The sequence below is a fragment of the Nipponia nippon genome, unplaced genomic scaffold (assembly GCF_047370975.1).
Source record: "Nipponia nippon isolate SJK-2023a ecotype South Korea unplaced genomic scaffold, ASM4737097v1 scaffold_5, whole genome shotgun sequence".
NCBI lineage: Eukaryota > Metazoa > Chordata > Aves > Pelecaniformes > Threskiornithidae > Nipponia > Nipponia nippon.
The window spans coordinates 72,446,968-72,474,387 of record NW_028262369.1 but is presented as its reverse complement, the minus strand read 5'-3'; the positions used below and the strand labels follow the sequence as shown (position 1 = coordinate 72,474,387).

General features: G+C 43.1%; 1 protein-coding gene across 1 annotated transcript; it reads left to right on the top strand.

The window, feature by feature from the left end:
* The first annotated feature begins 1,982 nt into the window (after nucleotides 1–1,982).
* Nucleotides 1,983–6,223, top strand: CTLA4 (cytotoxic T-lymphocyte associated protein 4). The gene is made up of 4 exons (XM_009462305.2): nucleotides 1,983–2,136; nucleotides 3,339–3,689; nucleotides 4,199–4,308; nucleotides 5,257–6,223. Exons 1-4 carry the CDS (start codon nucleotides 2,079–2,081, stop codon nucleotides 5,353–5,355), a joined length of 618 nt encoding a protein of 205 aa, XP_009460580.1. The 5' UTR covers nucleotides 1,983–2,078; the 3' UTR covers nucleotides 5,356–6,223.
* The last annotated feature ends 21,197 nt before the right edge of the window (nucleotides 6,224–27,420 follow it).

Here is a 27,420-nt window from a genome sequence, read left to right as displayed (position 1 = left end):
CAAAGTCTGATTAGCAAGGATAGAGGGCACCATAGCAAGGTGATCTCTATCCCTTGGAAGGGGGATACTCTGAGCTCACCTCAGGCTGCCCTGGCTGTGAAGACAGAGACAACTTCAAGAGACTCCACAGGGAGACATATTGTGTCTTTTAGAAGAGCAGTCACCATAACATGAGGCTTTTAAGGAGGAATAAGGGTAAAAAGTAAAAAGCAGTCCATCTGAAAAGGCACCCTGAGAACAAAACAGCCAGGAAACAAGATGAGTACCACTGGAAACACAATGTTTGCCAGAGCAGTCTCAATTGCCAGAGAGCACAGTGCCAGAACACTCCCTCTCACTCTAGCTGTATAAGATACTGTGGACATGTGGGGCAGTGAGCACTGAGTTTTACATGGCAATCCTTTGCAAGTGTTTAGTGGTTAATTGCACCAGCTCAATCAATTATCAGGAGATGACATTATGGCTGATGAGGCTCAAATGCATCATTTGTTTAACTGCATACAAAATCCAAGCCCAAAAGATACATAGGACAGGTAATTTGGTTACTACTCTGGATATGAAAATGTCAGGCATAGCCTGGTAATTTCATGCCATAAATCTCACTGATATTCTGGTACACGATGTTGCAATAGCATTTATTTAATACTAAATTTAATATTAAAATTGATTTAAGCTTGTCTAACCAGTAATACAATATGGGCCTGACTCATTATTAGGGAGCAGTTTTTCATTTTCCCATAGCCATATTTTTAATTATCATCAGTTCTGTTTTGAATGCTGGTTAAGATCAAACTGACTGTGAATCTGTCATTACAAGCAATTGTTGCATCACCTAAGTATGGAAACAGTAAATTTATTTATATCATTAGGTATTTATGTGATTTCAGGATCAAATATTTATCCTGTATTTTTGGATTGGGCAGATTACTGTTCAAGGACTAATGCTGTTAGTTTTTCTAGGTCGCAGTCCAAAAGTATGTCTTTGCAATCTACTAGATCTACATGTATAAATGATGAAGCACCTTCTAAAAGAACTTCTCAAAGTGTGGTAAAAAAATGAATGATGACCTTCAGTGTAACTGAAGTGTAACTGCATTTTTATGAAATTCTTTAGGCAATGGTTCATGGATATGACAGTCTATCACATAAAAAAGCAAAATGATTTTCGGAGCTTACATGACTTCTTAAAAGGCCAATGGGTGAAAACTGTTTCACTGAAATTTGAAATGACGCAGGTGCTCTAAGCAGAGATAGCAATAATCAAAGCTCCTGCAGTGTTTTTCATCTGTTGACCTCAAGGTACTTAGACAGTAAAGTCTAAGTAGGGAAAGTACTGTATAGATATGGAAGTCATTAGTTATAAACCTAGATAGATCATTTTTTTCTTGGAAACAGGAAAGCCTAACGAAGCTGGGTTATGAATCAAGTCACATTGCTGATATGAAAAGATGAAGTGCAAGTGTAATCAGTATTTTGAAGGGGGCAGCAATTTTTAAGCATCAAAAGCACTAACATTAAAGGAAGCAAAGAAATTGGGGGCGGAGGGAAGTCCTCCATAAAAAAGCTAGCTTGCACTGATTCACTGTGCCACATTAGGCAGAAGTGTAGTTCTCTGTGTGTTGTCCTAGTAGGAAATACCTAATGATTGCTAAAATATTAAGTGCTATTCTTGTGCAACCTGGCAGCACCAAAGGGCCTGAACTGCTCTATTGGATGATTACCTTTCCTCCCCCAATTCTTAAAGCAGAATGGATGGCAGTTTCAGATTGAATATATATTTTCCATCTGCTGAATAGTTGTTTTTGTTCATGCTGTTTGAGGTTAACTGTGCACGTACTAATCAAACCCACTACTTCCTTTCTCGTAAAACCAAAACAAAGCTTCATATTACTTTCAGGTACAGCATCTGGGATCAAAGCTATATATATACACACTGACTCTGTGTGGGTTCAAACATTTCGAAGATTCAGTATCCTGAAAGGTGTCGCCTTTTTTCCAGTCCTGAGAGTTCCAGTTTGTCTTAAAGTCTGAAGGCATCAGTCACCTTCAGCCCCTTCAGCATCTGTCCCAGCGCAGGAATGCTCTCAATATTGGTCACCGTGGGCTTTCTCTGCACAGCCACTGCCATTGCCGAAGGTGGGTAGATGAAGGAGGCAAGGTAGCTGGGGGTGTCTACATTTTCTCAGTTTCACAACTTTGCAGGAGATGGACTGGGTACAACAGGGAGAGGGAGATGACATGGGACCCCTCCATAGGACAGTCTGGGAACAAGGTCCTGAGGCACTGCGAGCTATCTGGAAAACCAGACACAGACTTTAGACCAGTAGCATCTGTAGAGAGGCTGGGCAGGACTCAGAGCAGCTCAAGAAGGAAGAAAGATTTTGACAAACCAGGCCTTGTGAGTGAAGTTGTTGGCAGCTTATAACATGGATATAGAGGTTTGAATGGATGGAGAAATTCTACTCCTCTTCCTCCCAAATCCTCGTACTGCAGAACTGAAGAAGATAAGCCCTGCCCCGAAATGGACTGATACAAAATGAAATTGAACAAATAGTATAATATACTGAGTGTTCACAGCTTATTAAAGCAAAAGTCAGTGCCTTCCCGTTGTGTAGCAGGATAGAGTACAGAAGTTGTAAAAAGCAGCCAGTGGGGATGTATATGGTACACTAGTTTCCCTTTAAGATTTGCAATGCTTTTTTGCAGTATGTTTATCAGGCTTTGCTGTGTGTTGCTGTACTGTGGCTTGGGAATAGCTGGTTAAAAACGCAGAGCAAAAAGATCAGAAACAAAACTATTCAGACAGGTTTTCCATTCAGTTTTACTGTTACCCTAATGGTTCTGTTCCATGTTCCATACAGGATGTCAACCTCTTTGTTTCTAAATGTGAACATGCTTATTTCTGCCAAGCAGAAATTGTTGTTTAAATGCCTAATTTTAAATTTCAGATTTCAGCGTTACCATCTGAAGTCTATTTTTCTACTTTCATATGTGTATTGAAAAGTTTGTGTTGAGGGAAACTGCAGAATGCAGATCATTGATCCACTAAGTGGGCCAAATTACCTACTATTTAAGGAACAAGTAATTGCTGAGATTTATAACACCATTTATAGTATTCAAAGCACTTCTTGAGCTTTTTAAAGTATATTAATGCAGTGCCTATATGAATTGTGGTCTTGGAGTCCTTTTTTTTGGGAGGATTTAGCAGCATTTCTAGGAATTACCCATGGATAATAGGAAGTGGTAGAACTCCCTTCCTATTATGCAGGTTTCAAGTAAATGACTGCAGATCATTTCTTGACAGTTCACTTACCGTCCTGCTCTTTATTTCCTTACAGTAATGGAAGTGACTCAGCCAGCAATGGTACTGGCCAACAGGCAAGGAGTTGCCAGCTTGGTGTGTAAATACAAGCACATTGGGAATGCAAAGGAAATTCGAGTGACTCTGCTTAAACAGACGGGTGACCGGTTCACTGAAATTTGTGCTTCAACATACACAACGGAGTTTAAAATGTTCAGTGTGGAAGACGTCATTCAGTGCCATGTTAGCCCTAGCCGAAACAATGTGACCCTCACCCTCACTGGCCTGCAAGCTAATGATACTGGTCTTTACATCTGCAAGATGGAGCGGATGTACCCTCCACCCTATTTTATGAACAAGGGAAATGGGACGCATCTCTATGTCATTGGTAAGCCAAGCAGTTTTACAGTACTGTGATATTCCCAGGTTAAGGAAGTTGCTATTATGTCTCAAAGGTTTTCAAAGTTCTGTTTTTAAGAAGTGAGGCTGAACACTGATTCAAGCTCTGAGAATCATGATTAGCTCTTATTCCTTTTAGGTCTCCCTGCACACACCTAAAGCAAACATAGTCATAGACATGCAACGTATTTAGCAATGTATGGATGCCTGACAGCATAAGCAACACCATACAGTGTTCATGTATGTCTAGGCAGTTAGATATATAAGTGCAGAAACAGCAGAGAGTAAGGTATGTATGTTATCCTACAGCTAAAGCCTATTTTCATTGGAGGTTGAGTGGGCAGGGACTTAGAGCTCAGTCCTGGTAGTATCCTGGGATAGCACATGATAAAGAAAAGCAATGTGGCTTTTCTTTAGGGGCTCTTTTTCTTTAGGACTCTAGGGGCTTCCTTATGAAGCTCATGTGTGAAATGACTTGTGTGATATCATATGTTTTAGATCCAGAACCTTGTCCAGACACTGCCATATATCTCTGGGTATTAGGAGCTACTGCCTCAGGATTTTTTCTTTACAGTATCATCATCTCAGCCATTCTCGTGGGCAAAGCGGTAAGTCCCATCAACTCAGCCCCATCCTGCTAATCACACTCCTTTGTGTGATGAGGACAAGGAGAAAGAATAAAAATCAGGGAAGAACACTGGGAACAAACACACTGGGATGCTCCTTTTTACTGGTTCAATGCTGTTACAATAATGCAAAATAAGAGAACTTGCTGGAGCTGCCATTTAGATTTATTTATGGCTCATATGTGTTGCCAGAGTACCAGAAAGCAGTCAGCTTACATCAGCTGGACTGACCCTTGGCTTAGGTTTGAATGCTTAGAACAGGTTGGAGTCCTGGATGCTTCTGGGATCAAAGGCAACAGTCTTCACGTGTACTCTGATTTCACAACTGATTCATTCATACAAAATCCCAGGATTTGATTTTTCTTTTTCTCACCATTCACCTCTGTGCAAAGCAAATTTAAAGAGGCTGCCCCTTGTGATGGGGGAGAATTGTAACAGAGTATTTTTAACTTCACAGCTAGAAATGTCTGCACAAAGACAATAGCATGCGAAATGTATGCCTGGGTTGCCTCTTTCCATGGGGGTCTGGAGTACTCACAGTCTGTTAGAAAGAAACCTGATGCCAAAGCTTAAAATCAAACAGTATCCCATCCCATATTTTTCAATCCACCCTTGTCCCTAGAAGCTAAATGAAACTGTTCGGTGCAAACACTCCTAGTTTTGAACCAACACTGAACTGTGCAGCAGGAGCACCTGCAAAGGGCTCAATGAATGGCAGGACTCTGTCTTTTGCTAGATGGTCCCTGTAACTCCTGATTCTCCCTCAAATGGTCTCGATGGATCTTCTGCAAAGAGGGGAGACAGGGAAAGGTGTCTAGAATACCTTCTACTCAGTAAAGGCAGAACATCCATCAGTTTTCTCTAAAATGTGCTGGTCAATGATTATGCTGTGATCACTTGTTTATTTTACTGTCTTCCTGTATTTTATAGATAAAGAGAAGACGATGTCTCACTACTGGGGTCTATGTGAAAATGCCTTCTGAAAAGCTAGAGAAAAAAGTGATTCCATTCCACATCACTGTTAACTGAAACAAGGAAAGAGACAAACCGTTTCCTAGCTGGGATGGAGAGTCTGCTAATTCACTTAAGTTAAAGAAATAAAATTAATTGTCTTATTACAAAGGTGTACGGGAAGGAGAGAGAATATTCTTTGTAACTTCTGTGGTTTGGAGGAGAATAAATAGTTTATGCATTAATATTTCAAGGTTAACCTTGTCACATAAAAATGGCTACATTAGGCCATTGATTCTTTCAGTTGTATTGTACCAATATGTAGTCTATATATATATACATATATATATGTATAGCATTAAGAGCTATTGCTGTTGCAGCTGAGCATCTTACTGTCAAATTTCACCATGTCTACTGATCAACTGAAATCCAAACACTATTGCGACAGAGGCTTGTGTGTCATTGCAAGGCTAATCTTATAGGTCTGGGGGGCAGAGGCAGAAGAGCACACTAATGTACAAAGGAATGTTGACTTGTTTCCCTGCATTGCTATTTATTCGTTCCATTTCTGGCATTAGTGCTCTGCGCTTCCACAGAGGCATCACCGTAGGCTGGCACTGATGACACTGCTGCTCTAAAAGCCTGATCTCAGCTTCTTTCACTGGCATTGTGTCCCAGCAGTGCTGTGCTGGAGTTAACATTGATAATATCTGAGCCAGTGCTGACAGCTCGGTTGGAGGGAAAGGCTGCCCAGCAGGAGTCCTCTTAGGCTGTTGCTGGGAGGATGTTTCAGCTCTGCTGGGGCCTTGCGTTTTACAAATGCTAAATTAGCATCTATGCAAAAGGCAGAAGTATGTTGCTGTGTTTAACTGAGTCTATTTTCCATGAAAATACCGACACTGTATAATCTTGTTTATTAGTTATGTACCATTCAATAAAAACCTTGAAGCTTTGCCCAAATTCAAGTTCATTTCTTATTCACCATTCTCAGAAGAAACAGGAAGTGGCTACATGTTAGAAAGCAGTGATGACAAGATGAACCTTTCCCCTCTGACCCTGTGTTTTGCCTTTCTGAGGGAGCCTGTGTGCTCATGCCAACACTTACTTTCTCAGCTCTGCTCCATAGGGGGCCACCATTAAAATCTGTCAAGTCTTCTATTTGTCTAGTTAGAGCTGCTGTGATGTGGTTCAGAGACTCTACCAATCACCGTTTCACTTCCAGCAAAGTTACTTACTTGCAGAAGGTACCTGTAACGACTTTGACAGCATCTCCTGTACATGTTTATGCAAAAACCTAGTCCTAGTTTCAAATCCTGTTTTCTTTGCACCTCTTTGACACTCTCACTCACTAAGTGCAAGCCAACACACAAAGCTGCTGGAGCGTAAAACAATTTCAGCATTCTCAGCTACTACCTACTACTTTGACTCTTTGCTATCAAAATTTCACCTTGCAACCCAAAAACTTGGCAGCATGTGTTTCTGTTTCACAGCTGTGAATCCATTTTCTTGGCTCCATAACTGTGAACCTAAATCCCACAGACCTCTATGCCATGTTCCTGCAGTGGCAGCAGCTCCAAGAACACCAAATCTCATTGCTCTTTTGGTTCACTTTTCCCCTCTTTCCCCTTCATCTAGCACCACCTCCAACTGTACAAATAAGCATTCACATTCTCAATTTGCCAATGTTTGCAGGTGCTAACTGCTCTCTCAGTGTTGACCTACAATTGCAGTGCATTAAGTAAAAGTAGCATCTGATGACATATCCTTTTCCTGAAGGTGTTTTAGTATTCTGACATCAGTCTGGGATTTTTCCCCTAATTTTCCACTAACCTGATGTTTTGAGGATAAAAAATGGTCAAAGACCACACATCTGATGTTGCTGCAAAATGACTGAATTTCCACCTATTCAAGTGCAGCCTGCTCAGAGAAATGTGTTCCGTGATTGGTAAAAATAGATTTGACCCACACATCTACTTGTACAAGCTGTAAAGTCTTCCAATAAATTTACCCTGGCAAAGCAAGAATAATTATCCAGGGCAATTTTTTTCCACCACAAGTAGTAGCTCAGATATCCCTTGAATCATGTGTCTGACTCCTAATCAGGAATCAACTGTTTCTTCTTTTTCTTTTCCTTGACAATTCCTATACACTGGGACCAATAGCTTAGTTTTCTCAATCTAAAAGCAGCTCAAGTAAATTATTTTCTAAGTTTATCCCTCCTGGGTGAAGAGATGCTTTGGACCTGTATCAACAACCTCATGACCTCTGGCCACAGCTGGCTGTGAATCTGTGTCACCGTACAACCTGTGTATATTCCAATTCACCTTCATTTCTGGCAGCCAAGTTGACCATAGTTAGGCTTTCTGCATCCACCTGGACTAATGCCTCTTAATAGACTAGCATTTCCTTGAGACATTCAGCATGTAATGACCAGTGAAGAATTCTGCCCTAAATAAGCTGCAGGTTGCTAAATTACCTGAACAGAGAAGGTTATAGGAGAGCAGAGCAGAAACGATCATCTCACATAACGGCAATAGAATACAATTTTTGTAATCGTAAAGTGTTTAAAGAGAATACCCCAGCAAAATCTCAAATCATAGAATCATAGAATCGTTTAGGTTGGAAAAGACCTTTAAGATCATCAAGTCCAACCATAAACCTGACACTGTCAAGTCCACCACTAAACCATGTCCCTAAGCACCACATCTACACATCATTTAAATACCTCCAGGGATGAGGACTCCACCACTTTCCTGGGCAGCCTGTTGCAGTGCCTGATTGGAAGAAATTCTTCGTAGCATCCAATCTAAACCTCCCCTGGAGCAACTGGAGGCCGTTTCCTCCAGCCCTATTGCTTGTTACTTGTACACCTCGCTACAACCTCCTTTCAGGTAGTTGTAGAGAGTGATAAGGTCTCCCCTCAGCCTCCTCTTCTCCAAACTAAACAACCCCAGCTCCCTCAGCCGCTCCTCATAAGACTTGTGCTCTAGACCCTTCACCAGCTTTGTTGCCCTTCCTTGGACACACTCCAGCACCTCAATGTCCTTCTTGTAGGGAGGGGCCCAACACTGAACACAGTAGTCAAGGTGCGGCCTCACCAGTGCTGAGTACAGGGGCACTATCACCTCCCTGGTCCTGCTGGCCACACTATTCCTGATACAAGCCAGGTTGCTATTGGCCTTCCTGGCCACCTGAGCACACTGCCAGCTCATATTCAGCTGGCTGTCGACCAACACCCCTAGGTCCTTTTCCACCACGCGCCTTTCCAGCCACTCTTCCCCAAGCCTGTAGCGTTGCATGGGGTTGTTGTGACCCAAGTGCAGGATCTGGCACTCAGCCTTGTTGAACCTCGTACGATTGGCCTCAGCCCATCAATCCAGCCTGCCCAGATCCCTCTGCAGAGCCTTCCTACCCTCCCGCAGATCAACACTCCCGCTCAACTTGGTGTCGTCTGCAAACTTACTGAGGGTGCACTTGATCCCCTTGTCCAGATCATTGATAAAGATATTAAACAGAACTGGCCCCAATACTGAGCCCTGGGGAACACCACTTGTGGCCGGTCGCCAACTGGATTTAACTCCATTCACCACAACTCTCTGGGCTCGGCCATCCAGCCAGTTTTTTACCCAGCAAAGAGTACACCCGTCCAAGCCGTGAGCAGCCAGTTTCTCCAGGAGAACGCTGTGGGAAATGGTGTCAAAGGCCTTACTAAAATCCAGGTAGACAACATCCACAGCCTTTCCCTCATCCACTAAACAGGTCACCTTGTCATAGAAGGAGGTCAGGTCAAGCAGGACCCACCTTTCATAAACCCACGCTGACCATGCTAGATGATTGAAAGTGACTTGGTGAGCACTTCTGCCAACTCCCTCAGTACCCTTGGGTGGATCCCATCTGGCCCCATAGATTTGTGTATGTCTGCATGGTGTAGCAGGTCACTAACCATTTCCCCTTGGATTATGGGGCTTCATTCTGCTCCCCGTCCCGGTCTTCCAGCTCAGGGGGCTGGGTACCCTGAGAACAACTGGTCTGACTATTAAAGACTGAGGCAAAGAAGGCATTAAGTACCTCAGCCTTTTCCTTGTCCTCTGTCACTATGTTTCCCCCCACATCCAATAAAGGATGGAGATTCTCCTTAGCTCTCCTTCTGTTGCTAAAGTATTTGTAGAAACATTTTTTGTTGTCTTTTACCGTAGTAACCAGATTAAGTTCCAGTTGGGCTTTGGCCCTTCTAATCTTCTCCCTGCATAACCTCACAACAGCCTTGTAGTCCTCCTGAGTTGCCTGCCCCTTCTTCCAAAGGTTGTAAACTCTCCTTTTATTCCTGAGTTCCAGCTGAAGCTCTCTGTTCAGCCAGGCCAGTCTTCTCCCCCATCGGCTCGTCTTTTGGCACATGGGGACGGCCTGCTCCTGCACCTTTAAGATTTCCTTCTTGAAGAATGTCCAGCCTTCCTGGATTCCATTTCCCTTCAGGACTGCCTCCCAGGGGACTCTGTCAACCAGGCTCCTGAACAGGTCAAAGTCTTCCCTCCGAAAGGCCAAGGTAGCAGTTCTGCTGACCCCCCTCCTTACTTCTCCAAGAATCGAAAACTCTTATCATTTCATGATAAGCTATGCCCAGGATGGTCTCCAACTGTCATTTAGCCTCTAGCTGTCACATCACCCACCAGGCCTTCTCTGTTCACAAACAAGAGGTCCAGCAGGGCGCCTCCCCTAGTTGGTTCAATAGCAATATTTTGTGTTTGCTCCTGCACTTAAATAATTCGTGGTATGATGTTTATTAATTATCCTAGTGGAAATTACTTTGCCCAAATTCTGTGGCTGTTCTGAACTTCTCTTCATCCTCAGTAGCTACTTTTTCCAACCTTCTCTTATTTCTGCAGTGCTTAATTTTCTCTGGCTTTCCTTACCACTATAGCAGCCTTCCCTGAGCTAAATGTTATGCAAGTATGCATTATCATTTTTCTTCTAAGCCAGGTTCCCCTTTTGAATTTTCTGGCAGGGTAATAGGTGCACTCAAATCAGCAGATGTAGCAGTAAATACCAAAGTGGGATTTCAGTTCAGATTTTATTGACAATGATACTCTCGTAATTTATACCTGGCACTACAGAGATGAGTGGAGCCTAAGTGCTGCAGAGATGATATTTATACCTGTCTCCATATGGTCCATACAGCAGCTAGCTCTGAAGAGTGCAGAGCCCAGACATCAGGGAATTTCCATTCCCCTCATGCCCTGTGCTGCCCTCCAGGACTCTGAGCTCTGTGCTTTTTCCTGATACTTGGAGAGCATCTTGCCATGATCAGCACTCAAAAAAATTTGAGATATGCAAGTCAGAAATAGTTTTCTGTCAGATCACAGCAGTACCAATATGAAAGGTGCAAACTTTAGGTCAGTGTACATCCCAGAAAATGTAATAAAGAGGAAATTCTGACTCTTTCTGGGAAGAATGTGCAAAGCAAAGGTGAAAGGATTTGGTCTCAGAACTCTGCTCGTTAGAACAGGGAATTTAAAAACATAACTGAGTATCTTACTTGGACAGCCAAATAATGAGATCATACTGCTTGGTGAGGTTCAGGAAGAGTCTCTTTTGATGTGCCCTTCACCCAGCCAGGAGATATGTCAGCCTGTTTGTGAAACAGAGATAGTGAGTTTCTGGCTGCACCTGAGTGGGCATTCACAGGTATATTTATCTGCATCAGAGACAATGGCATATGCATACACCACCCCCCACCCCTCAATATTCTACTATCATTTTCATCCACTTTTTTATTTGAACTATTTTTCTCCTTGCCATTTTCAATTACCAGAGTCCTAGCTGATACAGAAAAACATGTGACAAAAGTCTCCCACCTGGCTACTCTATGAGTAGGCAATGAGTAGTCCATCATTTTAGCATTAGAGATTTTCCTGTGAAATATTCAGATTCCCCGCTCTTTGGAGGAGTATGTGAATCTGAACTTACTACTCAGTCAGGTCTTGAGGTCTGTAGGGAAAACCCATTCATCCTGTTTTCCACAGATCTTTACCAAATTAAAAAAAAACAACAACAAGGACCCCTAGGCTATGCAAAAACAGACTTTTTTTTTGACCTATTCCTACTTTTCCTAACATCCTGACCTTTGCTCAAGATTCCCCTGGGCCTAATTTCTTGTTTTTCAATAACCAACATTTGCATTGGCCAGGTAACTCCTAACTGGTTTGATACAATTCCCAAGTACTGACTTCAAGCTTTGCAGCTCCAAACTGAGTATGTGTGTGAGGAGCTGAGGTGAGATTTGGAGGCAAAGTACATGATAGAAGATATGACTGGCTTCTTCCTTTCACTAGATAAAAGCTATTGCTAGTGAGTGAGCCTTGAAAAATAAACCAGAAAATGCACCAGTTTTCCCTGCAATGGGAACAGTCTGAACCATGACTGAAGAGCTCTGCCTCTAGGACAAGCATAAATAGGAATCAGATGGTGTAGCCAAGAGTTATATCATGAAATCCAATCCAAAGAAGGCTGGTGTATAGCAGATGGTTTTATGCATTACTAAAAACAATTTATTCTTGACATTTATAAACTGCATGCTTGCTTGAACACATAAATGGTACTTTGAGCTAGCTTCTATCACAGCTAGGCTGTGGGGCCTCTACAGTCGCTGGGAGGGTAACGTAAATTTTGAATGCAGGCTGATGGCTGGGAGGGAGGTGTGGGGAAGAGATGAAATTCAGAAAATGTTTGAGCTGCAGAGAATGAGGAAAGAATTACAAATACACAGCACCATACTCTGCGGATCCTGCAGATTCCTGAGCATCACTTGGGCATAATTACTCCCATACTTCTACACACAGACATTCAGCACTTACATGACTTTGTTATCATTTTTGTGTGAATGTTTTTTGTGACTGATAAAAGAACAGTCTTATTTAAGGGTATGTTTATACTGTATATCAAAGAGGAATAGCGAGGAACTGTGGTATGTTTGAGCAAATAAGTTACTGATAAAAGATCTTAGTAACTATGGGAAGGGGGGGCTGTAAAAAGTGTCCCTGAAGTCAGTTTGAAAATTTCTGTTGTTTACTAGAGGTACAGAGCAAGGAAGAGTTCAGGTAAGTGACAAAAGTTGAGTTGCAATCATTGATAATTCCTGCTGATGTGACATGGTGGATGCTTCCATGAAGTAGGAGATTATTAACTACTCAAAATGTCACTATTCATTCCTTTTTTAACTTTTAAAATGGAGATTTCTTTCTATTTCCATAGTCAGCTGTCTTAACCACACTCATGGTTTTATATCTTAATGAACGTTTTTTTAGTGGTTATGAAGTTACAGTTGAACAAAAAGTTCTCAGTTTCTTCACCTACGGTTTTTCCTCTTCATTCTCTACTGGCTGTTGTTTTGAAAAAGTAATACTTTAAAATGTTGTTTGATCTGCTTCATTTGCTTCTCTGGGGTGGGATGTTTCTACACAACACCACATGTTCTGTTCAAACATCTACACGATACAAATGAGGTCCCAAACTTTTCAAGTTACTTTTGTTCACAGGAGCAGCATCAGGCAAGCTTCCTGCAGCAGAAGCGGTAAGACATAGGCATTTTTCAATGTAAGTGTATTACAAATTGAAAATAAAAATATGCAGTCAAAATTAGGATTAAAGAATCTGGATGAATTCTGTTACAGCACAATATTTATAGGCATGCAATCTTCTTGCAAACATGCTATGTGGCACTTCTCTATTCACCAGCAGAATTGATAATAAGGAAGCAAATCTTACTTATTAGCTATAATACAGCCAGTTCACTAATTAATGAAATATTGACTGTTCAAAATGAAAAATAATGTATTGATGGCTCTTTGTTTTCATTACAATCTCTTTACACATAGGGCAGTCATTAGAGTCATCCTTTGTATCACTGACAGTTAACTGTGCAGCTGCAGTTGCCCAGAGTTGTCCTGCCAGGGTGCAGGAAAATCGTGACAGTCCTGAGAAACCATATATCAGGCAACCTGACAGCTATGACCTCAACAAAAAAAAATCCATTTTGAGATGTGTTTCTTTTGTCATTGGACTGGTCTGGATTAGTTGGGTTTTTTCCAACAAAAAGCAAGACCTTGTTTTTAAGGAAAATGGAATTTCTCACATAATTACATGATTCCAATAGGTGGGAAGTTTAAGACGACCGCCTCCTGTAGCAGGATATGCGATACAACTGGGAGAGCTTGAAACACTGGGTAACATCTGGTTGCACTATGCTGTGTTGTGGGTGGGATTTATCAACGTTCATGCTCTGCCCTGTGATGCAGCAGCTTGTGTTGAAAGCTGGAACAATCAGCAGGATGCTTTGTTCTTCCCAGCCAGGATCAGTGCCTGGTACGTGGGTTTTCTATGGGAAATGAACATTAATGTTTGGGCCGAGATCGCCATTTACATGAAAAATACAGGATTGCTGTTTTTACATAAATAAAAACATCTACACTGAACAAATAAGCCATGTTTCTTTCAAACTAGAAACTGAGTAGCCAGACCCCAAAGACTCCTAGAGTTCAGTACACACAGGCAATAAATGAATCCCGCTCTACATGAAATGGGTTATTGTTAACTTACTACACCTTAGTCCTGCTTTTAGAGCTTCATCTTGAGGATTTGTAGCTTCCTTGAACTAGCGATGAATGGGGCCAGCAGAGGTACTGCTTACTTTTGTGCAAACTAGAAAGTCTCCCTCCGGAGTACATACCAGTCCTCCAGGATTGGTATGCGCTAACTTCCACGATACTTAGTGCTGGGCACTTGCATCATAACAGACTATAAGAAATATTTCAACCTCCTTCCTTTCTGTGAAAATTCTCATTGAAAGTTCGTCTCTGTTGGGCTTCAGCTGCACTGCAGAGACTTCTCTTCACGTGCTGGTGTGTGGGGAAGCTGAGGTGTTTGAAGTTCTGTAGAAACTCTGATAAGACTTCTTTTCTTCTTGTATGTTTTCAGAGTTGGCCTTCTTATCTGCTAGACACGGCCTCTAGTTCCTGCTATTGTCATCTTTTTACTTCATTTGAACCCAAACAACTACAACAAATAGGTGATTAAAAATAGGCCTTCTCTTCTCCTGCACTAGAAACAGTGTTAGGCGGTACTATGGAAACACAAAACCTGCTCTAATTGATTTGCATCATACAGATTAAAAATTTAGATGCAATGAGCTGGACAAAAATTGTAGAAATACTTGCGGAGGAAACAAGAACCAAAAATAATTCACATTTGAAACTGTCACAAAACGTGGTATGTTAGCAGTACTTAATCAAGATCAGAAAGCAAAACAGTTCATTTCTCTGTAAGTTATCAAATCCTTCTGGTAAGTGACACTCTGGAAACATTTGATAGCTTCGTAACTGGCTGACTTAATGTTTTACATGCAGGAAAGATGGCTAGAACAGCAGTAATCAGCAGAATAAGTTGGTTTCATAGTTGAGCTTTGGTGAGGTGTTACATTGTGTGGGTAGCATTTATAAGAGCTCTCTCACTTTTAATTCTGTAGCAAAGATGACTGTCTGCTTCACAAATTAATAATATTTTCCTTTCCCTTATAATGCCAAACTAATTCATTATATCATATTTTATGACTATTTGTCTAGTCTTCTTTTTATAGTACTCTCTCATTAGGATGGAACATCTTTTAAGCTCTTTTCTCTCTTTGTCTCTCTGCAATAATATCATGCCATTTAATAATTTTACCAATAGGTTCCAAACTCATGTCACTCCGCCTCCCATATGTAAGCCACAGGCACATATCCGGTGTAAAAATTCTTCACATTAACGTCATCATTTATACTGTAATTTTCAGATTAACTTCCACTATTGTTTCACACGTTTTTACTTTGTATTTTATGATTAAGAAAGACCAGGCTTCCATACACTTTTATTAAACACAGCAATTGCTCTGCCACCACTGATCACAAGGAAGTTGTGGTTCTTTCATGGGAGTGGACAAAGTCACTTCACTCTCAGGTTTCAGATGTCTCAGTCAGAAATACACCTTGAGCATTTGCTTTGTGGTTGTGGAAGCAGGGCAGTCACGATGCTAAGTGTGGACATGTGTTTCCTTTCTCTTCTCTTGTTTTTCAATGCTGGGTGCTCCATAGGACCAGATTGCTAGTGTCTCGTCCAATGAATATGTGAAATAGTTCGGAGGGGATGCGAGCTATGTCTTATTCAGTAGGTGGATGACACGCAGAGGAGGGTAACAACCTGCACGGCACCTGAACGAAAGTCAGGCTGCAAAAGGAAGAGTCTGGAGGAAGTGAGAGGAAGTCAGCCTGTCTGCACATAGCATGAATGTCATCTCTAAATACAGCTCCTTTTTAAATGATTCTCCCCCAAAAAGTCAGTTTAGATGTGGCAACATGGATGCTTTTGGTGTTACTTTCCAACATGCAGAACAGGAAACACTCAGCACCTAAGTCCGCTCTAGATAAAGTATTTGAATTTAATATCCTCTTCCACCGATAAACTGCTCACATTAAACATTCTGTCTCTATCTATTTTGGCAAATTTTTGTGTATAGAAAAATTCTGAAAAAAGGAAATACATTGGTATTTCAAAACAAAATATTTTGACTTCTTTGAAACAGTGTTTCACTTTAAAATTTACTTTAACTATGTTGAATTTATAACAAAAAACCTGTGTGCCAAACATAAAACTATTTTTTTCTCAACTTCCTAGTTTGTCAAAATTTCACATTCTTTTCAGATCGGACAATGAATTTAAAACTAGTTACTTTCATAAGTCTAGTCTTTGCAAAAGAACAGAAATTACATGAGTGTCAAAACTGTAAAGAAAAAAGATAATGAAGGTTTAATATCACAAAATCCAGATGAGGCCAAATGTGGCAGAAACTATTGTGTTGATCTTCCTTTCTCACCTTACAATGAAACCAGAAGCATTTTGTGTTAATTATGACATTTGAGTGGGTAATGAAGGTACAATTATTTTTCAATAACTACTCAATCCTTTTTTTCTGATTATAATTCTTTTTATGCTATAGGTAGTTACCATGATGTGATTCCAAGTTCAATTCATTATTATGACAAATAGAACTTTAGCTACTGCCAGTTGGACCCCACTGGATCTTTCCAACTTCCTTTTAACTTAATCCTTTCTTTACTCTATGAATTTAATTGTCCTGGAGGCCAGTATATGGATTAAAAGCATTGACACTTCTAGCTAACTACTCAGACTCACACTAAAAGCGTGTTCATGTGGCTTTAAGCTCATGAATAAATCACAAAATCTTACTCATCATATAATAGTAACAATACAGTAAAGTTTAGTGAAATGTTTAGGTGTTGCAGAAAGCTGTCCCTGCAACAGAACTGGAAGAGCAGAGGCTGGAAATAGCTTGTTGTATGTGAAGCAGGTAGTGTGGGAAAGTAGAATTAGGATTTAAATCTATTAAACACATACAGTGAAACACAGTAATATAGAAATATGCATATGAAATATGTATAGCTCTATATTGAGCATCCCTGAAGGCTTTCCATGCTACCTAAATCCACGCTTGATAATAATAAGAACTCTTGAAAAAATCTGTCACTTATTCAGAAATACATTGTCTTGACTCTGTTCTGAAATACAGTCTATAAATTATCTGAAAAATGAAGTGTTGCCCGTTTCTGTCTGGTTGCTAGAAAATATTTCCATGTTTTGCTGAAATGCTGTTTTCAGTACTTTCAACATGAAACTGATGCTCTGATGATACATGATCACTAGAGATACTATGGCATTTTTGTAATCATTAAGTGTTTAAAGAGAATACCCCAGCAAAATCTCAAATCAAGACATTTCACAAGTCATGCAGAGTTCTCTTTAGTTCCTGCCCTCATTTGTTCACATGGGTGGGCATGAGTACATGGCTGCCACTTTCCGGTAGTGGGTGAGTTGGTCCTATTAGTCACCTTCACATAATTAGAATTGGCCAGAAAGTTCGTACAGAGAATGCTCATTTGTTTAAAAAACTGTGTGTGTGTGCACATGTGCATGCATGCGGCAATTAAACCATTTTTGACAAAACTTTCCTTGGGTCAAAGTTAGACTTTCTGTTCAGTGCCAGAGACGGGAACAAGAAGAGCCACTTGCCCGAAGGCTGTGGTACTCAGCTGGGAAGTGAGACACAGACTGCTGCTGCCTGATCCCACATCAAAGGCAGGAACATGCCTAGACCACTGACTATCCTAGGAGAGTTCTCACTCTCTGCACTTTCAGTGGAAAACTTTCAAGGCTGGCAGGCCTGCCTTATTTTTACTGAAAATCTGTGAAAGATTGCAATTTTGCACTGATACAGATTGGGAAATTCTTACCTTGAAACTTTGCAAGTCTAATAGCAAACATTGCAATGATTTATTTGTTTGTTCTATTAAAGCTCTTTGAGATTGCTAAAGAGGGTATGCTATTGACAACACTGTCCTGTTACAGCATGGATCAGCAGCAGATTTAGTGATGAGTACTGTGAATCTGTGTCTTGCAACAGAACTAGGAATCATTGTTTTCAACAATTTTGAGACACTTAAACTTCCTGTACTCACTAGATTTTTATGACAGAAGAAACTGACTGCATAAGGTTCAAAACCAATAAGCATCATTCTTTCTTATGCAAGAAAGATCTCTGATCTGAAAAAGTAATGTAAAAAGTCCTGTGCATTCTCTCATATCACCTATTTAGGTGCTGCTACCTATCAGGGATTAGTCTTTTGAATCCATTTCCAGCTGGAGATTTTTTAAATTGCGTTTAATTTTTCTTTTCCCTTTCCAAGTCACACACATACTGCAGTCATGCATCTTATTTGTACTGTTTGTAGGTATTTAAGGATGAGATATCATAGCTCATCTTTCTGAAACTGGCAGACTATGTAGCAGACTGCCCTTGGCTCTGAGCCCTGCTGCAGCTAACTCACTCTTGGACAGAGATTTCCAACAGCAAGACAGGCTGTACAAATGTATTCATTGCCACCAAAGCAGTCTGCACTAGGCAAATATTATACAGAGACTTTTTAATTAAAAAAAAAAAAAAAAAAAAGATTGTCTCCTACACTTCTTAAATTCAGGCAATTCAGGCTTGTTTAATGGGTCTTAAGTTTGCCCCGTAGGTTCCTTCCCTTTCCCAATATTTGTTTTTAAATCTGTAAGTTTACACCTTTGTGAGTAGTCTGGGCCTTACAGGCTACTGTATGGTCACATTTCTGAGTGAATCCACAGATAGCTGCTGTTGCAAAATGGATCTCTAGCATTTTTTTTTTCATGATTAGTTTCTATTTCTTCCTTCCACAGACACAAAATAAGACAGTCACTGTTAACTCACTGGCTGTGGAAATACCAAAAGACACTCAGTTCTGTGGTAGGACAACACAGCAGCAGTAACTCTTTGTTTTGTATGTGGTAATATTATTATTTGCAATAATCAAGAAGGGTACAATATAAATGAGTACTAATAAAATAGTACCTGCTTTACAGTGTCTGCAGGCATGATTCAAGACCAGACAGAGCAGGCAGAAAAAAAGGTAGGAATGATGCTAAAGGACATTGCAGCAGCTATACAGATGGTGATTTCCACCTCTGAATTCCTAGGTGATGAAGCAGAAAGCCCTTCCCCTTTGGTGTTTCTGTTGGAAAGGGTGAGTCAGGATGAGACCTAAAACTTACACAGACACATCACAGAGAATGTGAGAATGCCACAATTCAGACTGCCTGGAACAAAGGCATGGAGAATCATAGGTTGAAGTGGAAAGGCACTTCTAGAGATTGTCTAGTCCAACCCCATTGCTCAAAGCAGGGTCAGCTGCTGTGCCAGTGTTTGACTACCCCCAATTAAAAAGTTTTCTTATATTTAAATGGAATTTCTTACATTGCTTCTTCTCCTGTCACTGGGCACTACTAAGAAATGTCTGTCTGTCCTCTTTACAACCCCCATCAGGTATTTATACACACTAATAAGATGCCTCCTGAGCATTCCCTTCTTGAGGCTAAACAATCCCAGCCTCCATGAAATCAGAAACAGCCCTTGCTTGACTTGGATGTGTAATTAAGCAGTTAACCTGTTAGGAGACAAGACATTACTCACTTTAAGCACACAGTCTGCAGGCTGCTCACAGAGTTCCGCGACAATTTTTTCCAAGGCTGCTTGCTTCCTTTGTCTGTATTGAGCACATCTGACTGCTCCCACCGCTGACTGTGTTGCAGGAGACTCTGTTACATGGGTGAACTGCCTGGCCTGCAAAGGCAACAGCAGGTCAGTTAGGGAACCTGCAGCTGTTGACCTACACAATCGCCCTAAAGTAGCACCTTTTTCCTATAAAGCTAAAAGCCCACCTGAAGGGCATTACAATCCTATGAGCTTCAAACAACATGCAGGATATTGCACTTCTTAGGCTTTGATGTTATTTACCAAACCAAATTGCAATTTGCTATCACAATCAGCAACAATGAGAACACAGAAACATAACTGAGCCTGTAGCAGGTCAGACAAATAATGCCCAGTGGGTGGACACTGTCCACTTTCCAACAGTGACCAAGAGCAGATATCAGGGAAGAGTACAGAATCAAGGAAAGTACGCTACAAAACCTTCCTAAAATACTGTCCCAGTCCTCCCTCACCAGCAGCTCAGTAACTTCAAAGGGTGGTGTCTTTGTATTTAACAACCCCAAGGGATTCCTCTTCCACGGATTTATCCTGTCACTTTTTGAAACCCTGTGGACTTTGAGTCCAGGTAAACAAGGATGATCAGCTGTTCTGTATTACAGAAGAAATGGAAGAACCTGAAAAAACTCAGATAGCCTTGAAAATAGCAGAAAAACCTAGACAGACAAAAGATGATATCTGAGGTAGTTTTCAAAGCTTGGAAACAATGAAATGTTTCTTTTCGTAGTGGAAAAATAGTTATGTTTCCGTATCAACTAGAATAATTTGTAGCTGTATTATACAAAGCTAATAAAAAAATCACCACTTGCTTCTCTGTAAACCACTAACAGTTATCACCTAGTTACGAAAACGTAACTAGAAGGAAAGATGCAAATGGCCAAATTAATTTTTTCCCCTTCAACTATTTTTTTTTTCTTCAAGCAAAAGAGGCACCAAAACAGTCCATCACGCAAGCATTACAGAGCCCTCACTGATGTCACTAGAAAACATAGTGTAACCACAGCAACCCAATGAGAAGTAAAGTGGCATGACTGGCTTACTTTTTTTTTGTTACAGCTTTTTTCTTACCTAGCACAGAAGGAAAGAAACCAACGGCCTGCAGAGCTAAACGCTTAAATCAATACAACATGATTCATTGGTAACTAAAGAATCCTATATTGTCGATTGCATGTGCAGTAAGACCCCTAGCATAAGAAGTAATACATTTTTATGCTCCCCATCATACTGTGAACACCAACAAAACAAACAGCGCTTAAAAATTCCTGGGCCATAAGAGGCACCCCCTAACATCAGGCACAGAGATAAGTCTTAAAAAAGATCTGGGATAACCAATAATATAATCACATCCAACAGCACCTTTGAAGAGGTACGCAGCAGCACCTGAAGGGCTACTTTTGTCAAAGGGAGGACACTTTAGCTAAGAAAAACAAGCGTCATCTGTGATGCTGATCTCTGTGGTATGTATTGAACACAACTTCATTGCTAACAGCTTCCCAACGGCCACACCTGGCCTCTGCTGCTGACACAGTATAGCAGACAGATAAGGGATAAAGAATTCTAGCAACCAAACAGGGCAAGCAGCAAGAAGGTTGACTTTGAATTAAAGAGAGAGAGGACATATGCGTGTGACTTCTCAGTGGTCACCCGAAACAACGGAATGAGCAGCTGATCTATAAACAGATCTACGGAGAGAAAACTGAGATTTATCACACCATATTTTCCAGGGCTATCTGATGAGACAGAGCTCCATTGCTGGCCTGGCAGCACACCAAGGTAGCTCCCAGCCAGAAGGGGATTCCTGAGGAATTCTGAAGTTAGGCTTGGGAACCATGCTCTGATTAGTCCCAGACACTAATGTAACATTAATGTTTAGCAGCAGTATCAACACAGTGAGAACAGAGAAACACCAACTTTCACCTTTTCTGATAGTCATCTACACAATTCATGAGAGTGTAAACGTAAGGGCTGGCTGTACCAGATGAGAACAAAAAAATCGTAGGTCAAGTATCTTGCCTCCCAGATAAGTATCCAACAGTGGGTGCTTAGTGAGGAATGTAACAACAGGAAAAGCATATGATAATGCTATCCTGAAAGGCTCTCATAACCTACAAAAATTTGCAGGTTGAGGACTTTTCTTGGGTTGATGTCTCCATAACTCAGCTGACTTAAGATGAGGACACAGAAAATCCAGGATTCTGTAGTACCTATACAAACAACATGGACACCTCTATTTCCTCAGCTTCACTACGCTGCAGCAGGCTCCAGCAGGCTGCTTGACTTCTCTGGATATGGGTGTGCTTTGCTGTGGCTCAGTCAGAATTGCACGAGGCTACAGACCCCAAACTGAAGAAGCACTTTGGCTAGGACAACAAAAGCCCCCTGAGCAAACATTCACTTTCAATGACCAGCAACCACAGAGCTGAGATCAAAGAGACCAAGTGTGAAAAGCCTGTTCTTTAAAGTTTGCCAGCAGTCAGTCATGGGCAAGCAGGGAGCTGCGCATTCCTATATGATGTGTATACATCTGCCTGGGCCAACTTAATAGTAGCTGGGGACAGCTTAGACTGAGCAGAGCTTAGCGAGGCTTTATTCTGAGAACAAGGGTATGTTAGCTACTGCGGAGCTTGCCTGAATGTAACCAGATACTTCCTGCGTTCAGGCTTGCTCTGTGATCCAGTTAAGAGCTAGTTTGAATATGTTCACCCTGAACTGCATAGAGCGTGCACTAGAGACACAGAAGGACAGCTAATCAAGATGGGAGCTGGGAAGCCGCAGAGCTAGTTGCTTTTGCTGCGAGTGCTGTGTCTTGGCCCTATTAACTTTGTAACTTGCATGCGCTGCAGTTTCTTCTGGTTGCACTCTCGGGATGAAGTCCCTGATAATCAAGCTGATTTGACACGGTAATGTGTGGCTGTGGCGGGCCCTCAAAATGAGGAAGAATGTCATATCTTGAAGGTCCAGGTTCTACAACTAAGAAGTTGTGCAACTTATTCTTACAAAGAAGCTATGCCTGTTTCCCAGGAGCATGGAGGTGCATGGAGGCTGGGAACTTCAGTGAGGAAATCTGGAGTCTTTAAATGACAAAGGCCAATTCGCCAGAATATCCTATGGTGATCTGTAATGTGATCAATGTGGTTAAAGTGATGTTTTAGAGTAGTCATTTCAATCACTTATGTTATCTAGAGAATATAGATATCTGATTTCTATTTTTTGCTCATTGTCATTCTAATTCTTACTGCAAAGTCTTTTTTGTGTGGTGACAGCATCAAAGCTGGCTGCAAGAGGGGTGCCTAGACCCCTCCCTTACAGTGAGCTCCTGAAGAACACCAAAGGCTTTTAAGCTATGCTTCACTGGATTAAAAGTAGTCTGGGACAAATAGCAAACACATCAGAAGGGTTTATAGACAGCTCCTGACCTGTGTCCTGCATTCTTGCAGGTAGGTATTTGCTCCCAGGCTTAATGTTGCTTAACTCAGTGTCTTTTGGAGTGGCAGCAAATTCTGCCGAGTTCTGTCTGGCCTCTGGGGAGCTCCTTCAGCCTCCCTGGAGGTATGGCTGTCCTCCTTCGCTCTTCACTAAAGTGTCTCCAAGTCTGCATGAGCCACACATTTGCAGTTCCTTGCTGTGATTCCCTGGTCTTTCACATACAACAGTCCCTTCAACTGTCCCTCGGCCACAGCATATTCAGCCGCTTGCACAGGGATGAAACAACCTTTGCATCCTGCAGGGGTTTCCAGCCAAGCCACCCTTCCTGAAGGATGGCAGACCAACAGCACATCAGAGGCACCATCCACCCCAATGGCTTACACAAGGGCTGAGTCTTCCCTTCGCATAGGCAGGCCACACCCCTGCCCAGAACTGCCCCGGGTACTGCAGTGTAAATGCTCTGCTTGTGCTACAGACTCTGGGTCTGCCCAGCAGATTGGAGAAGATGATGCCTTTGATCACTGAAGCCTTTGTGTGGCTGTGGGGAACTGTTTCCGGCCAGGATCCAGAACTCAGGGTTGCTGTGACAGAACTCATTTTGCTCTGAATTTCTTCTGTATCCTGGACTTTGTATCAATGCCAGGATAAGGTATTAGCATGATCATCCTCCTCATCCTCTTGAGGACGTGATGAGATGTGTGCTCCCATGTGAGAATTTTGTCCTCTTCCAATTTAACACATGCAGGCCATTACCACATACTTCCTTTAACATGTTTTGCACGATAGATGTTTCCAGATCCTGTATGGCCACACAAGCTGTGCTGATCATGAGTGAGTCTATGTTTTATCAATTAACTGCTCTGATTCCAACAGGTTCATCCATGTAATTAGACTCAGGAAATTGTTACTGATGTGTAGTAAGGGGGGACCTTCCAACCAGAAACCTCTGAATGTGGGCAATCACAATTTTACTAACAGGCCAACTGGGGCTTTGGCTGGAGCCATCAATCCTCACCCACTCCCCTGAGGAGGGGCTGCTAACATTCAGAACAAAACACAGTGACACGAAGGAAGAAGTGACTTCTTTTCTAACTCCTTTGCCTCTGGGTCTTTCCTGGCCTGCTGGAAGGATTGTCTTTACAGCTTGTTCCTTCTAATCAAATTAGCAAGCACAGACGAACAATGTTCAAATGCCTACACGGAAGACCAAACCTCCCATTCTCATCTATGACACTTTCAAAACCTCCTGAGCCCTAAGAAACCTGCTCTGTTCCTCCAAGTGCAGGCATCGGAGATGCAAACATTGCACTGGTCTCTGCTGTGCAGGTTTCAGAATTTCTTTCTGATGAAAAAAACCCTTTTAAACCTAAAACCACACGTACGTGGGGAGACTCGCACGGGATTCTAGGACACCAGAGAAAGCAGTCAGACCTTTGTAAGGGTCAGCAGCCAGGAACCAACGCCGAGCGCCTCGGTGTGACCCCAGAAGGGCCGCACTGCAAGCCAGGAGCTACGCTGAGCTGAGGTCAGGGCGAAGAGACCACAGTCTGGCACCTAAAAATATCTCCCCAAAACCACCGCTGGGCAGCCAGGCGGGGGAGGAGCCTGGCCGGCGCTCACGGCACACCTGCGTTTACTCCAGTCGCCCTCCCCCTCACCGCGGCGCGACCCGCAGCCCCCCCGCAGCTCTGCCTCCCCGGCGGCGCTGGGCCTGCGCCGGGCCTGCGCCGGGCCTGCGCCGGGCGTGCGCCAGAGGCGGCACCGGCCGGGGCGGGGCGGGACGCGGGGCGGGGGCCGGGCGGCGGAGCGCGGGCCGGCAGCGCCCCCCTGCGGCCCCCCGGCGGCGGCGCCCGGGGAGGCCCGCCCGCAGGTTCCTGCCTCAGGCGCGGGCAGCGGCCGTGACCGCGGGCGGCTTCGCGCTGCCGCAGCAGCCGGGTCGCGGCCCGTGGGGACCCGGCCGCGGCTGAGCGGACCCCGCTGCGGGGCTGTGTGCCGCCGGGCACCGCCCCGGCCCCGGCAGGAGGGCGGAATCGGTGCTTCTCCCGCGGCTGGGCCCTGCCCAACTGCCTCCTGAGATGGGGGTTCACTGTATCCCAGGGGGCTCCGCTAGCAAAGATGCACGCAGAGCAGGTGTGGTGGGTCACCAGTGGGACGCAGAGGGCTTTCAGCCGCGGACCTGGCTCTGAAGGCAGTGAGTTCATTGCCCAGGAGCCACTGCTGCACCTGCCCCGTGCCCCACTGCCGCTCCCCCATTCCACAGCACCTGGGTCAGCTCGGCCTGAAAGGCAGCTCTTGGAAGCACCTCCTGCCAAAGGGGAAACAAACCCTTCACCGGTCCCTTGCCACAGGAGCCCAAGGCGTGACACAGCACTGCAGCGTGCCCAGTTTTGGTTGTCTTTGTTCTGGCACCCATAAGAGGAGTGCAGCTGGACCAAGCCTTGAGCATGATGGAGCGAGTGATCTCTGCTCTGCAGGTGGGAATACTGCCTTCTGTAGCTTTGGCTTACATGTCCAAAGCAGTTTGTTCCCACGGCAGTAGCCTGTGAGCTTCTGAATGACAGACACAAAATAGAGGAGACTTAGTTACATGTTTGAGAAAGCTGTGATTTCATTTTTTTGTACTCCTCCAAATCCACCAAGGCCTGAGCTGTCTAAGCCTAGCTCCAGTTAACCACTAATAGCAACAGCAAAGCCTGGCCTGAAAACACTTGAAAGGCAGGGTTTTCAAAAGCACTTCAAGTCAGCTGGGGACAGTGGCATGGGCATCTTCAGCCACTTCAGTGTTTCTGGAAGTCCAAGCCAGGGTTGTGCTGCTTCACCTGTCCTTGCAATTTTCAGCATGCCATTTGATTTCTCTCTCATCTGCAAGAATGCATCACAACTTTGGGGGCTGTTTCTGCTGAAGAAAGTTCCCCTTTGTTATACTGTCAACGCAGTGGTAGCAAAAGTTTACCTTTAAAAAGTAATCACAATAATGCCGAGATAAAAATCACATCACAAACCCCAAGTACCAGCACAGTATGTGGCTCTTTCAGTCCTAACTCCTCCAAGGCAGCTGACCAGATAACCACATAACAGGAGTCCCCATCCGACTACGAGCTTTGAAACAGTTGGGGTGTGAAAATTTTACAGAATGTGTTTAATTCATCACTGTCACCCCCAAAAGACAATTAAATTCAAATCCAAAAGCAGAATAACTTTCATGGTCACCCAGCTCATCAGCATGTATCTGTCACGCACTGCTCTACAAATGGCAAGACTATAACAGTCTGGATTCCTGGGTTTGCACTTCATTTGGGTTTTGCATATTTACTCTCTATTCTGGAAGACCTCCCTTCCAAACCTAGATATAAGCGGTGCTGGTGACAAAGTCCCACTCAGCAGCATGTTGGCCATAGTGGAACTGCAATGGCTTCAGAAGGTATCCTCCTCCCTCTGGAGCACTGCCCATGAACCCAGGCCGCTTACAACCCTGGTATTCTCCTAAATACCTCCTGCACACTCGGGCATACGCCACTGAAAGATACCTAGTGCTCACAGTCCTCTTCCCAGTATACCTTGAAGGGCAGGAACATGGTTGTCGTCTTTGTTGTTGTTGAATATTCAAGATAGTAAACCTTCCACAGCCATCACGTAGGTCTGCAGTCTGCACTACCAGCATATGCACATGAACTTCGTTTGTCCGTTCCTATCTATACTCTGTGTCCTGGAGAAGTGGTTAGGTAGCTCTTTAGGCCAAAGTGGACAGGGCCTATGGCAGACAAAAGCTTGTGTCGAGGGCTGACGCTATAGGTAGGGTACAGTATGTAGGGATGTATTGGGCTCGAATCATGACACGTTGCCTAAATTTTCCATCTGTGACACTAAATTACCGGCCATTGCCAAGGTGGACGGGCCACCTTTACTTAACCTGGAAAAGGAACATGTATAATTTTACATATGTTTGGTAAATAACTGTATTGCAGCAGGCACAGGGGCTGAATACACAGAGGCATAGCAGCTGCTGAGACCAGATGGCGACAGTCTTTTGCCTAGATGGCCCTCAGTGCCTTGAGCCAGCCAGTCCAAAACATTAGTCACAGGATCTGAAGTGGCATTTAGAATCATAGAATGGTTTGGGTTGGAAGGGACCTTTAAAGGTCATCTAGTCCAACCCCCCCTGGAATGAGCAGGGACACCTTCAACTAGATCAGGTTGCTCAGAGCCCCATCCAACCTGACCTTGAATGTTTCCAAGGATGGGACATCTACCACCTCACTGGGCAACCTGTTTAGACTGACTGAATTTGCCACTTGGTGCCTGTTGACTGAATTTATAGGTCAATGCCCTTGCATGTGTTAGATCTGGGCTTAACTCCTTAACATACGTGTTTTTTTCCTTCTTTTAGGAAAGTTGATAACAACGAAGTATTCTCAAGCATCATCCGAAAAATAAAAGTGATTCATGGGGCACCTGAGCTTGTACCAAAAAGCAAAGCCACACACACACCCCCCAAAGCGGACCGTCTCATTAGATCTGCTCTGCAGGGAGGTGTTTGCCCTGCCACT